The following is a 14,647-nucleotide window of genomic DNA, read 5'->3' as shown; positions in this document are numbered from 1 at the left end:
CAGGCAAATAATGAGGAGAATGATATAAGAAAAGTCTCCGTTCTTATTCTTATTCTGAAGACGTCTTGCGCAGAGGAAGGGAAGCACAGGCAATCCTGCTTGGAGGAGGGAGGTTTCTGTTTATTTGAAAAGACTATGTAACTTGTAAAAAGCTGTATTTAAAATATTGTCTCCCTAAGTGAAGGCTGTGTCACTTTTTTATTATTATAAAAATATTAAGAATTAAAAAATAGTATCCAAAGGGACCCTCAAAAACAAAAACAAAAACAAAAAAAGAAGGCAAAAAAGAAAAGAAAAGAATTTAGATCTTAGCTCTTAGCTTTACTATGGACTTTTGCCCTTAGGGCTTCATGTGAGTGTGTGTGAGGTAAGGAACAATGGCTGAAAGCTGAGAGGAATGGGGAAAAGGGAGATGGAGAGAATGACCTTCAGCTTTTCCCTCAATTTCTTGAATTGCTTATTAGTGCAGAGGGAGGGTTGACAGGAATCCAATCATTTTGCATAGTGATTTTTGCATTCCCTACTTGGAGACAGGAATCAATCTTATTTACTATTATTAGTCCAATTTCATTGAGTGTTTGTGATGTCCTAAGTGCTTATTTGTATTATCTCATTTTATCCTTACAATCCTATTAGGAAGGTATGTTATTACTCTTGTTTTATAGATGAAGAAACTGAGCCACAAAGAGACTAAATAACGTTCCCAAAGCCACACAACTGTGACATAGATTTCAGCCTAGGCTATCTGATGCTAGAGAATGTTTATCAACATAAAAGAAAGGTTAAAAAAAAGTGTAAAGACTTACCGAGAGCCAGGGAGGGATTGTGCTGTGGTGTTTTTGCTATGATTTGAGGACGCCATAATTTCCTGGCATCAATGACATCATCACTTTCCACTGCTTTCAAGAGAAGTGAAACTGACACCAGAATTTATTATTTGCCTTGAATTTATTATTTTCCTTGACATACTTTAAATGTCTTTCAGGTAGAGGCAATGCCTTCTCTATGTTTGGTATAAAGCCAGCTCATGCCTTGTCTCATGAATTCCCATAGTTATTAACCCCAAAGAAGCAAAAACAAATCACTTGTATCTTTTCATAAAATGGATTTTTATTGTAGCCATACATGGTTTCTCAGTGCCACAGAAAATTGCAATGTAGGGACACTCAATATTTGGATGGCTCTCTGCATAAACATGACGAGTTTTCAGAAATGAGTTGTGTAGGAATGTGGTTAATGAAAAGTAAAAGGGGTCAAGAGAAGAGAGAGTGTGTCGCATGTGCATCAAATGATTACTTTTTGAAACTCCTCTAAGCTCTGATGACCCTTTTCTCAAGTAAGATCCCAACAAAATTCATCAGAAGCTGAAGTGATTGTGCTATCAAATACACAAGGAATACATTTATTGATTTGATAAGGAAACCACGAGAAAAGTGGGTTGGGAGGGGCTCAGACTATTCTCAACTCATCACTGGGAGTCTTGGTGTCTGTGCCAACAACTCGGGAATCAGCAGGCTACCTGGAGATGGGTTCTAACAACAAGCACAAAACCCAAGGCTCTTCTCCAACACTTCTGGTCAGTGAGGAAAGCCTGCAGCGAGGCAAGAGGGGAAGCTGCGCCCTTCTCCTCACCTCTCCATCACCACTTCATCTTCTGCGTGTTGACCTCGACGGAACTTGAGCGCTCTCCTTGTTTCGGCTGTGCAGTCCAGAAGCCAGAACTTCCTCTAGGAAACTGACCAATAGATTTGAGGTTAATCAAAGGAAAAAACAAAAGCATCTTCAAAAATAGAATACCTTGCTCATGACATCTAACTAGATGAAAAGACATCACGAATAGTATGCAAGAAGTACTGGGTGCAGAATAGAAGCATCACTGAGCACTAAAACATTCAGACTAGAAGGAGAGCCCCTCTGTGCTCTTCCCCAGGGTTCTCACTGTGTTTTTTTTTCCAGAATTCAGCTCTTAAGATCTGTTAAGACTAATATTTCAGGTTTGAAATTTCTAGTTAGGAACCCAGAATTATTTTTTATTTTTATTTTTTTGCAGGGGAAGATTTGCCCTGAGCTAACATCTGTTGCCAATCTTTCTCTTTTTTTTTTTCCTCCCCAAAGCCCCAGTGCATGATTATATATCCTAGTTGTAAGTCCTTCGAATTCTTCTATGTGAGCTGCCACCACAGCATGGCAACTGACAGATGGGTGGTGTGGTTCCACCACTGGGAGATGAGCCCAGGCTGCTGAAGCACTGAGAGCACCAAACTTTAACCACTAGGCCAACAGGGCTGGCTGAGGAACCTAGAATTTTTAAGGGCAAGACTGCTATATTAACTCAGAACCATGTCACATCAGCACCTCTTATCTACACTGTTGAAACTGCCTCAGAACTTGTATTGGCCTCTAGTCACTTCCTTATCCAATCTACTCTCCAAAGTGGCACCAGAGTGAATTTCCTAAAATGCAGATTATATCCTATTGCATATTCTCCCCTCTTCTGTTTTAAAACCTTTCTTTCGCCTACAGAATAATGTACAGATTAAAATTCAAGGCCCTTCATAATGTGGCCTAATAATAACTAATACATGTATTTATTTTGTTTTGAAACTGTTTTAAGCCATCTGTGTATGTGTATACATATGTATGAAATAGATGCTATTATCCTCATTTAAAAAATGAAGAAACCAAGCTATAGAGAGGTTAAGTGACTTGCCAAGGTCACAACAGCTAGTAAGTGGCTTAGCTGGGATTCAAACCCAGGCTCTAGAATGTGTGCTCTTCAGCACCACACAATACCACCTCTCACTTGTCTGGTTCCATCTCCTATGTGCCATCCATGCCAACCACTCACTGGTTGAACCACTCACTGTTCCCTAAACATGTCATGAGCTTTCAATACCTTTATGCTTTTGTTCTTCTTTTGTCCTATGTCTGAAATGATGGACTACCCTTCTCTGTCTGATGAAATCCTCTTTATCCTTTCAGGCTGAGGATTAAAAGGCACCTTTTCTTTGAAGCCTCCCCAAACTCCTCCCTGCTGAACTAATCACTCCCCTCACTATTATCAATTTGTCCTAGTGCTATGTTAGCACTGTATTATTACTAACTAGGTACTCTATATAGTATTGTTGCCAAAATAGACTGTGAGCTCCTTAGGGTGGGACTAAAACTTATTCAGCTTAGTCTAAGCACAGGGCTTAGCACAGAAGCTGACACCTAGGAGGTGGGCAATAAAAGTATACTGAATAAACGAATTAATTAAAATAGCTACCCATTGGCGAGAGAGCCTTCTCTGTAACATAGAAGTTTTTGGGGCAGTATTTATAAGCATGCTGGACTCACTCTCAGGAGACAGATCTATAGCAGACAGAAGGTTGGAGGAATGACCAGGTACCTTATCATTTCCACTGTTTTGCAGTTTTAGACCTGGAAGATTCTGGGCTTAGAGGATTTAAAATTCAAACTCCTTTGCAAAAGAAAAAAATGGTGAAGTAGAGGGACAGGAGTAGAAGCTAAATTCATTTATTCCTCTATTGAAATACAGGCACAAGTCTGGCCTGGATTTTTGGCCAGTTGGACTGAAGACACTTGGAGGTCAGAAAACAAGTGTCAGGAAATGGGGCAGCATTGCTCTTTTGAAAGATAACACAAGAAGTCTGTCATTAGTGACTTTTAGTAAGAATGACACAAATGTGCTGGGAAAGCCTATAGGAATTTATCAGGTGATCTTTGCTTCACTTCAGACTCTGCTACATGTGCAAAGGAAAGGAGTAACTTTCCTGAAATTATACTTAAAGATCTTCCTCTGTGTATCAACAAGACCCCACATTCTCCACTGCAAAGAGAAAACACTATTTATATTTGCCAACCCTAATTTTGTATCCTAGGGGCATTGTGACTTTTTAAAAAGTATCTATTTGGGGACTTTGATGAGTCACTGCAGAATGCTTTAAAAATTATGGGCAATGAACATATTGGTATCTGTACTCCAAATTTAGACTACGTTCAAAAACAAAAAAAAAGAATCTTTTTCTTTTCTAGATTTCTTTTAAATTAGTCTCACTTAAAAAGCAAATTCATAAATCCCCTTCTCCAGTGGTACTGTAATCCAATTCAATTCAGCTCAGTTCAATTCAATTTAAGGAGTGTTTACCAAGCATCCATTATGAAGTAGGCACTGAGCTAGTTGTACAAAGGAACACTTGTTATGATTCCTACCTTTCAGGGGCTCTCAGTCAGAGACAGATACACAATCACAACTCAGTGTGAGACATGGTGTAACAGAGACGGTACCAGGAGCTAACCTGGTGGATTAATGCTATTGCTTGTCTCGGTTTGTGCATCAAAACCTTGACACCTTGGTCATTAAGGGTGCTTTCCCAACCCTATGGAGAGAAGGAAGGTGGGCACAAAAAAGCCTTGATTTAAAAAAGTCAACCTAGGGCTGGCCCCGTGGCTTAGCGGTTAAGTGCACGCACTCCGCTGCTGGCGGCCCGGGGTTCGGATCCCAGGCGCGCACCGACACACCGCTTCTCCGGCCATGCTGAGGCCGCGTCCCGCATACAGCAACTAGAAGGATGTGCAACTATGACTTACAACTATCTACTGGGGCTTTGGGGGAAAAAATAAATAAAATTATAAAAAAAAAAAAAAAAGTCAACCTCAAAAAGTCTTGCATCACACGTTGAAAAAGAAGTGTTTTCCCTTTTAAGTCTTTGGTAAGGAACTAGCAACGAACACAGGATTTTAAATTTTAATTACTAAAGTAATTAAGCTGAACAACTGTGTTCCTAAATAAAGCTATATATTATTAAAAAACCATATTCCTATCTATCTATCTCTGTCTCTCCCCCCCCCCTTTTTCACTATACTCCACAGATAGAAATTACATGTGAGTTTCTTATTATACCAAAGACACCAAAGGAATCTAGAATCAAATCTGATGAACGGTATAATGAAAAAAATGAATGGAATTTCTGGGGAGCAGGAAAACAGAAAAAGATTTTAAGGAAAATAATAAGAAAAAAGCCCAAGGTATTTGGAGTAATAAGCTTCTAATTACAGCCAAACACTTAGCTGGAGATGCTGGAAGATAGGAGTGGCTGAGAGAGGAGGATAGGATGGAAGTTTCAATAGCTCAAAATACTGAAAACTCTCCTCTCAGTTCCCACTGCTTACAGTTTTCAGACCCACTACTGTGTTTCGTACCTCTTTGCCTTTGCACATACTATTCCCTCTACCTAGAAGGCTGCCCCATCCCTCACGCACTTTATCTAGTGAAACTGTGCATCTTTTAAAACCCAACGCTCATACTATCACTTCCCTAGGAATTCATTTATCTACATTTCTATTTTCTATGCAAGCCTATGAGTTATTTGAGGGCACAAGGAGTACATGAATACATTCCTTTTGCAAAAGTCTTAAATAGTACACGTAAAGCTCAAGTCTTCCTTGATTATTCTTCTCCTCATTACTCTTTCCAGAGATAACAATTTGATCAACAAATATTTATCAAGTGCCTACTACGTGCCAGACGCTGTTCTAGAAGCTGTGAATACAGCAATAAGCAAAGTAAAAAAATTCTGCCCTCATGGAATTTATATTCCAATGGGTGAAGAGAGAAGATAGACAAAATTAAGAAATAAAATATAATAACACAACAATAATAATAATGGTGAGCACATATCACTTACTATATGTGACGTAATATTCTAATGAGACAGAATCTAGCCCGCTTTACAAGGAAATTGAGGCACAGAGAAGTCAAGATCTTACATCTTGAAAGTGACAGAGTTGGGATACAAACCCAGACAATCTGTCTTCAGAGTTTTTTCTCTTAACCATGATGCTACATTGCCTCTCTGTAATATGTTAGGTGAAGAAAATGCTATGGAGAAAAATAAAGCAGGTTTGAAGGAAAGTTGGAGGTGTTGTTGCTGGTGTGAGATTTTAAATATAGTAGTCAAGGAAGGCCTCACTGAGAAACTGACATTTGAACCAAGACCTGAATGAGGCAATGGAGCAGATATCTGGGGGAAGAGCAAGTGCAAGGGAACCAAGGCCTGGTATCTTCAGGGAACAAAAAGGAGGCTGGTTGTGGCTAGAGTGAAGTGAATAAGGTGTTGGGTAGTAAGAGATGAGATTAAAGATGCTAAGGAAGGGGATGGAGGGGAGTGTGAAGATGAGATCATGTAAAGCTTGGTAGGTTATTGTAAGGATTTTGATTTTTACTTTGAGTAAGATGGGAAACATCTGGAGGGTTTTGCGCAGAGATGTGACATGCCCTGAATTACAAATTTTCACAGGATCATTCTATTGCTATATCGAGAACAGACTGTAGGGGTTAAGGATTAAGCAGTTGTAATAATCCAGGGGGCAAATGATGGTGACATGGACCAGGGCAATAGGGTGAGAGGGCATCAGATTCTGGACCTATTTTGAAGGGAAGGATCACAAGATTCACTGATGAATCAGGATGTAGGTGTGAGAGAAAGACAGGAATCAAGAAAACACCAAGGTTTTTGTCCTAAGCAACTAGAAGAATTGGATATGCAATTAACTGGGATAGGAAGTCTGAGGGAAGATTATGTTTAGAAAGAAATATCAAATGCTTGGTTTTGATCATGTTAAATATGGATGTTTATTGGACATTCAAGTAGAATTGTCAAGTAGACAGATGGATATACAACCTGGAGTTTGGGGGAGAAGTTCAGACTACAAACAGTGGTTCTCAATGGGGAGGGGTATGATTTTATCCTCAGGGGACATTTGGCAATGTCTGGAAACACTTTTGGTTGTCATAACTGGTGGAGTGCTACTGGCAGTTAGTGTGTAGAGGCCAGGGATGTTGCTGAACATTCTGCAATGCACAGGACAGTTTCCCACAACAAAGAATTATCTGACCCCAAATACCAATAGTGCCGAGGTTAACAAACTCTGGACTAGAGATATAAATTTGGGAGTCATTAGTGGATACAATTGAAAGCCACAATACTGGATGAGATTGCCAAGGGAGTGGGTGTAGATAGAGAAGAAGAGAGGTAGTCCAAGGACAGAGTTCCAGAGATTCCAAAAATAGGAGAAATGAGCAAAAGAGACAGAGAAGGAATGGCCAGTGAGGTAAGAGGACCAGGAAAGTATAGTTTCTGGAAGCTAAGTGACAAAAGTGTTTCAAAGTGAAGGGACTGATCAACTGTGTCAAATATTGCTGATACATCAAGTAAATGAGTGCTAAAAGTTGACTCTGGGGTTGGCCACGTGAAGGTCCCGAGAACGACAACAAGAGAAATTTTGAGGAGTGAGGGGGTGAAAGCCTGAATGGAGTGGCTTAAGAGAAGAGGTGAGGTTTAAAAGAATATGTAGGGGCTGGCCCGGTGGCGCAAGCGGTTAAGTGCGCGCACTCCGCTGCGGCGGCCCGGGGTTCGCTGGTTCGGATCCCGGGCGCGCACCGACGCACTGCTTGGTAAGCCATGCTGTGGCGGCGTCCCATATAAAGTGGAGGAAGATGGGCACCGATGTTAGCCCAGGGCCGTCTTCCTCAGCAAAAAAGGAGGAGGATTGGCGGATGTTAGCTCAGGGCTGATCTCCTCACAAAAAAAAAAAAAAAAAAAAAAAAAAAAATGTAGATTTAAGACAATATGTAAGGAGAGGAATTAGAGACAGCGAATACAAACAGTTCTTGAAGAATTTTGCTATTAAAGAGAACAGAGAAATGGTACAGAACTTGGAAAGAGACAGGAGGTTTACAGAGGATTTTTAAAGATGGGGGAAAAACAGCATGTTTCTATGCTTCTATGAATGATCCAAAAGAGTGGGAAAAACCAGTTCAGGAGAGGAGCTAGTCTGGAGCCATATCCTAGGGTAGGTGAGGGGATGGGATCTGGTCCCCAAGTGGAAGGGCGGGGCTTAGCTAGGAGCAATCATCCACTGGGACGGATGGATGGAAGGCAGAGGGTAGTAGTGGTAGTGAGAGCTGTGGAAGTTCTCTTCTAATGGCTTCTCTTACCAGTTAACGTATATCTGGAGTCATATCTTCTTGATCTGTGTATCCTTAGTATAAAGTAAATGTTGAATTAAGTGTTTGCTGAATGAACACATGAATCAGATTCCTAGCCCTAAGGAAGTTTTTAACTTCCTTGAGAACTATGAATATCTCCTGTCATGCTAAACTTTTCCTAAATATCCAACAGCAATTTTATCAGAAGCAAGGCAAAAGGCTGGCATGCAACATGTCTGAAACTACTAGGAATCTCATCACAGAGGTCATCTTGTTCCTTACTAGATGTATACTTTACCCATAAAGAACCTCTCATTATTTCTCAAACATGCTGTATCTTTTTGTTGTTGTTGTTCCTGTCCTTAATTATGCTGTTTCCTCAGCCCCGACTGCTCTTTCTTTCTGTGGAAATCTACCTTATTCTTTAAGGTCTAGCTCGAATGCTATCTCCTCTGTGAAGCATTTCCTGATTACCCTACCAGAATTAATCATTTTTATTAGGACACATTTTATTTAACTTACATACATTAACACTTCTCAAGTTTTTGTGCCTAAAAACCCCCACACCAGCAGAGAATGAATTTACTGGTCTTGAAGGTATAGTCCAAACTGGCTTACCAGCTCTCATCTGTCTTTGAGGTCTGGTATTCTGTTTTAAAAACGCATAACAATTCTATGTTATTTTTCATAAAAGGACCTCTTAAATTTTGACATAAATATTTTAAGGTACTTATCAGTTACATTATTTAATTCTACCCCCTGAACATCCCCCCAAATTAGAAGAAAACAAACACTTCAAAAGATGTGTCATGTTTATTTTGTGCCTTTGTGTGCCCCTGGGACTAATCATATCCTGATTTGAGAAATACAGATTTGTTCGACTCCCCCACTGGACCGTAAGATCATCAAAGATAGGGACATCTTATTTTTTTTTGTATTTTAGCCCCTGCCTTAAAGCAGCTACTCAATAAATATTTTCCCTCTTGCTCCCAAACGATATAATCTTAACATTCTGTCAATATCCTTGGCTCATATTTCTTCTTGCTGCTCTTTGATAGAAGCAACAGTAATAGTAAATAAAACAAAACAAAAACCCAATAACTCAAACGTCTATGGACAGGTGAATGGAGAAGTAAACTGTGGTGTGCTCACACAATGGAATGTTACACAACACTGAAAAATGAATGAACAAGGTTACATGGAACAATATAGATGAATCTTAGAAGCAATGTTGAGTGAAAAAAGCAAGATACTATTTTTTATAAAGCTCAAAAATAAGCAAAACTAAACAATGCATTGTTTAGAAACACATAGATAAGTGATAAAAATACTACTCTCCCCCACCAAAGCAAGGGAACTAAACACAAAATTTAGGATATGGCTTACTTGTTGTAGGGAGATAAGGGATGTAATTGGAGCAGAACACACAGATCCACATTATGGGCAATTTTCTAGTCCTTGGGTTAGGTGAAGGATTCAAGGGTGTTCATTATATTATTACATTTTCTAACATATATTACATATATTCTTTTATAAATATCAAATATTATATTAGAATAAAGAAAAAAAAAGCTGAATGGGTTTCTTTACTCTTGAGTTTCTTAGAATATTTAACATGTTAATGCGAATTGTGTCTTTCCAAGAAAAGGATACAATGTTTCCCAAACTTAGTTGGCTATAGACCATTTTTTTTTTGATTGATGTTTTAATAGTTTATAACATTGTGAAATTTTGGGTTGTACATTTTTGTTTGTCCATCACCATATATATGTCTCCCTTCACCCCTTGTGCCCACCCCACACCCCCATTGCCCCTGGTAACCACAATACAGTTTTCTCTGTCCATGTGTTGGTTTATATTCCATATATGAGTGAGATAATACAGTGTTTGTCTTTCTCTTTCTGGCTTACTTCACTTAACTTAATACCCTCCAGGCCCATCCATGTTGTTGCAAATGGGACGATTTTGTCTTTTTTTATGGCTGAGTAGTATTCCACATATATGTGGTGTATATATATACCACATCTTCTTGATCCAATCATCAGTTGAGGGACACTTAGGTTGCTTCCACTTCTTGGCTATAGTGAATAATGCTGCAATGAACATAGGGGTGCATAAGCCTCTTTGGATTGTTGATTTCAGGTTCGTTGGATAGATTTCCAGCAGTGGGATAGCTGGATCATAGGGCATCTCTATTTTTAATTCTTTGAGGAATCTCCATACTGTTTTCCATAGAGGCTGCACCAGTTTGCATTCCCACCAGCTGTGTATGAGGGTTCGTGTTTCTCCACATCCTCTCCAACATTTGTTGTTTTTTGTCTTGGTGATTACAGCCATGCTAAAGGGCGTGAGGTGATATCTTAGTGTTGTTTTGATTTGCATTTCCCTGATGATTAGTGATGTTAAACATCTTTTCATGTGCCTATTGGCCATCTGTATATCTTCTTTGGAGAAGTGTCTGTTCATTTCCTCTGCCCATTTTTTGATCAGGTTGTTTGTTTTTTTGTTGTTCAGTTGTGTGAATTCTTTATATATTATGAGGATCAACCCCTTGTCGGATATATGTTTTGCAAATATTCTCTCCCAGCTGGTGGGTTATCTGTTCATCTCGATTCTGGTTTCGTTTGTCTTGTAGAAGCTCTTTAATTTGACAAAGTCCCACTTGCTTATTTTCTCTCTAGTTTCCCTAGTCTGGGTAGGCATGTCATCTGAAAAGATTTCTTTATGACCAACGTCAAATAGTGTGTTGCCTATATTTTCGTCTATGAGTTTTATAGTTTCAGGTCTCACCTTCAGGTCTTTGATCCATTTTGAGTTAATTTTTGTGAATGGCGATAGCAGATGGTCCACTTTCATTCTTTTGCATGTGGCTGTCCAGTTTTCCCAACACCATTTATTGAAGAGACTTTCCTTTCTCCATTGTATGTTCTTAGCTCCTTTGTTGAAAATTAGCCGTCTGTATATGTGTGGTTTTATTTCTGGGCTTTCAATTCTGTTCCATTGATCTGTGTGTCTGTTTTTGTACCAGTACCATGCTGTTTTGATTACTATTGCTTTGTAGTATGTTTTGAAGTCAGGGATTGTGATGCCTCCAGCTTTGTTCTTTTTTCTTAGGATTGCTTTAGCTCTTCGGGGTCTTTTGTTGCCCCATATGAATTTTAGTATTCTTTTTTCTATTTCCATGAAGAACGTCATTGGGATTCTGATTGGGATTGCACTGAATCTGTAGATTGCTTTAGGTAATATAGACATTTTAACTATGTTTATTCTTCCAATCCATGTGCATGGGATGTCTTTCCATTTCTTTATGTCATTGTCAATTTCTTTCAATAATGTCTTGTAGTTTTCATTGTATAGGTCTTTCACCTCCTTGATAAGATTTATTCTTAGATATTTTATTCTTTTTGATGCAATTGTAAATGGTATTATCTTTTTGAGCTCTCTTTCTGTTAGTTCGTTATTAGCATACAGAAATGCAACTGATTTTTGTAGATTGATTTTGTACCCTGTGACTTTGCTATAGTAGTTGATTATTTCTAATAGTTTTCCAATGGATTCTTTAGGGTTTTCTATATATAAAATCATGTCATCTGCAAATAGTGAGAGTTTCACTTCTTCATTGCCTATTTCGATTCCTTTTATTCCTTTTTCTTGCCTAATTGCTCTGGCCAAAACCTCCAGTACTATGTTGAATAGGAGTGGTGAGAGTAGGCAGCTCTGCCTCATTCCTGTTCTCAGAGGAATGGCTTTCAGTCTTTCCCGGTTGAGTATGATGTTGGCTGTGGGTTTGGCTATAGACTGTTTTTTAATGGAATACCTATCAATGTCTCCCCAAATAAATTCTCTACAGAACAGACTTTGGGAAACACTGAATTAAGATATAAAATATTTCCTTGATTATAACCAATTCCATTGAGGTTACTTTATCCTATGACACTTTCTTACAAACAATGTAACTGCCTATTAAAAAATGTAGCTACTGCTTCCTAGTTCCCACCTTAGTACTGGACACCTGATTTATGAAAAAACAAAAAGCAAAGCAAAACAAAACAAACAAACAGGAACCCCTGGTTCTATTTCCTCTCCCACTGAGAAGAAATAGGACAAAAAGCAACCAATGTGATTCTGAATGTCTCCAGCATTGTGCATATATCATTCATTGGAGTATCATGTGAGGAGAAAGGATTACCCTCATAGTCCACAGGGCAAAAGATGGATTCCTCAGCGACAGAACTGCCTGTACTATCAGTTACACAGAGGTCTGAAAGGAGGTTATCGTCTGAGACTAAAAAGAGCTATAGATGTACTTTCTTACCACCAGAAACATTCAAGATTACATCAATTTGTCAGAGCAATCACAACTACAGGAATAGAATGCTGCTCACCAGAAAAAAAAATACAAGAAACAAAGCCCCAAATAACCGAACTGTGGCAAGCATGCACACTGAAGACTCTGGGCAAGTCTATTAATTATAGAGGTACTGACCTGGGGGCCTCAAAGGGGAAATTTTAAGTGAGCACAAATGGAAATCGAGCTACTAAATTTTTTCTCCTCACAGACCACAAAGGTCATCTGGCAATTGGACTACCTCCATAGTAAATTTTATCACTGCCCCAGTATATTCCTACTGGGGATAATAATATAATTCTGTTCTTGAATTATGTTAAGGTAAGGGTTTTCAAAACAAGTGATTTGGAAGAATAGGTGATGACAGAGGTGGTGGTGATGAATATCTAGTCTTTTTTACTTTATTTCCCCCAAATCTAATAGTAATAATACAGCAGCAGCAAGTAACATTTATTGAGTGTTTACCCTGTGTCAGATTCTCCTCTAAGCATTTTACATATTTAATATCATCCAGTCATCACAACAATGATATGAAGGAGCTATTATCACCTCCATTTTACAGTTGAGAAAACGGAGGCACAGAAAAGTCAAATAATTTGCCTCAGGTGGACACACGGCAAAACTGGGATTTAAAAAAGGTAGTCTGGCCCTGGAGCACACGCTCTTAACTGCTATGCTACACTGCCTCTTAAAAGATCAAAGAGTACCAAAAGGTGATTTACAAATAACAGGTTCCATTCAAGCCCAGAGGCTCTAATGATAATCCTAGTGAAAGAACATATGTCCTGAAGGATGCATCACTTAACTGGGGAAGATAACACAGTTTTGGCAGAGGAATGACAACTCAGGGCTGTGCTGAGGATAATCAACTAGATACTTTACTGCTTGATAATCCCAGTGGCATCAAGTTGATGACTTTTTAAAATTTGTGGAACATTTTAATATTTTTTCTGATGACTAAAAAACATAGAAATGTAGATAATATAGGAAATGAAATAAACGAGTCACTTTTGTGTCACTACGTAGAGTTAGCATTTTTCAGCTCTTCCATCCATTTTTAACTTTTTATTATTTAACCCAACAAATCCTGAAACAACTATGCAAATACTGTACTGGGTCTTACATACTACACAAAAAGGCATATCCTATAAATTTTTAAGAGATAACATTTCCCTAAAATGCAACATTCTAGCTGCAAGAAACAGAAATCCATTCAAACTAGCTTAAGTAAAAGAAAAAAGTATACTGGACAGCATGGGTGGGGTGGGGGTCTACCACTGAACCAAGGTAAGAAGGAGATCAGTGCCTCATAAAGGCCTGGAGTCTGGAACTGGAGGATGCTTTGAAACCAGACAGTATCTAACTCTCTGACTCTCTTGTCCTTATTTCTGTCTCTCTCATTTATTGGTCTCTTCTTTTAGCTTCACATTGTTTATCTGCTTCTTTCTTCTTTCTCTGCATTTGAATTGAAGTAAACTGGTTTTTAACCAACCTTCTCCATACAAATTGATGATTTTTAAATTTAAGTTTATTCTTAAGAATCAGGAGCATCTAACCTCAGTCTTGGCACGGGCATGGTGTGAAGGTATAAACTGGTAAAACTTTTCCGCCTGGCAAATTAGTAAATTAGCATCTTAAAAGTGTTTATACTCTCTGATGCAGTAATTTCATCTCAACATTGCTAGTGGTGCATGGAATCTAGGATCACACAAATTTGAGCTTCAATTCCAGCTTTGCACTTCCCATGCTATATGACCTAAGGCAAATTACTTAATTTCTCCATGTTCCAGTTTCTTCATTTGAAAATTGGGACCATAATAATATTATCTCTTGGATCATGAAGATTAAATGAGATAATATATGTAATGATGTCAGCACACTGTCTGGCATATAGTATATGCTCAATTATTATTATTCCAAGTGAACAACTGGGCAAGTGTGTAAAGATGTATATAAAATGATGTTTATTAGATGTTATTAGACGTTAGATGTTTATGAGTGAAAAATTATAAACAATGAATATCAAATAATATTTGTTTTGTTCACCACTGTATATCTAGTCTCAAGATAGCTCCTGGAATATAGTAGGTGCTCAGTAAGTGTTTGTTGAGTGAACAAAAACTGAGAATTGGTTAAATAAATTGTGGCACAATCAGATAATAGAATACTACTCAGTCATTAAAAATGACATATATAAGTATTTTCAATGAAAGTACATGTAATAGTATATTCCTTTTTATTTAAAAATATATATGTATGGGGCCGGCCCCGGGGCTTGGCGGTTAAGTGCACGTGCTCCACTACCG

The 14,647-nt window shown here is 38.5% G+C and overlaps 1 protein-coding gene across 1 annotated transcript in view; it reads right to left on the bottom strand.

The window, feature by feature from the left end:
* Positions 1-1,365: 1,365 nt before the first annotated feature.
* The window catches only part of VPS45 (vacuolar protein sorting 45 homolog), a 59,945-nt gene continuing 46,663 nt past the window's right edge, over positions 1,366-14,647 (bottom strand). Inside the window, exon 15 of the mRNA XM_058539022.1 lies at positions 1,366-1,735. Coding sequence (XP_058395005.1) covers positions 1,648-1,735 — 88 coding nt within the window. The 3' untranslated portion in view covers positions 1,366-1,647. The remainder of the gene's footprint in view (positions 1,736-14,647) is intronic.

The sequence above is a fragment of the Diceros bicornis genome, chromosome 4 (assembly GCF_020826845.1).
Source record: "Diceros bicornis minor isolate mBicDic1 chromosome 4, mDicBic1.mat.cur, whole genome shotgun sequence".
Classification (NCBI taxonomy): domain Eukaryota; kingdom Metazoa; phylum Chordata; class Mammalia; order Perissodactyla; family Rhinocerotidae; genus Diceros; species Diceros bicornis.
This window is presented reverse-complemented; position numbering and strand designations above follow the sequence as displayed.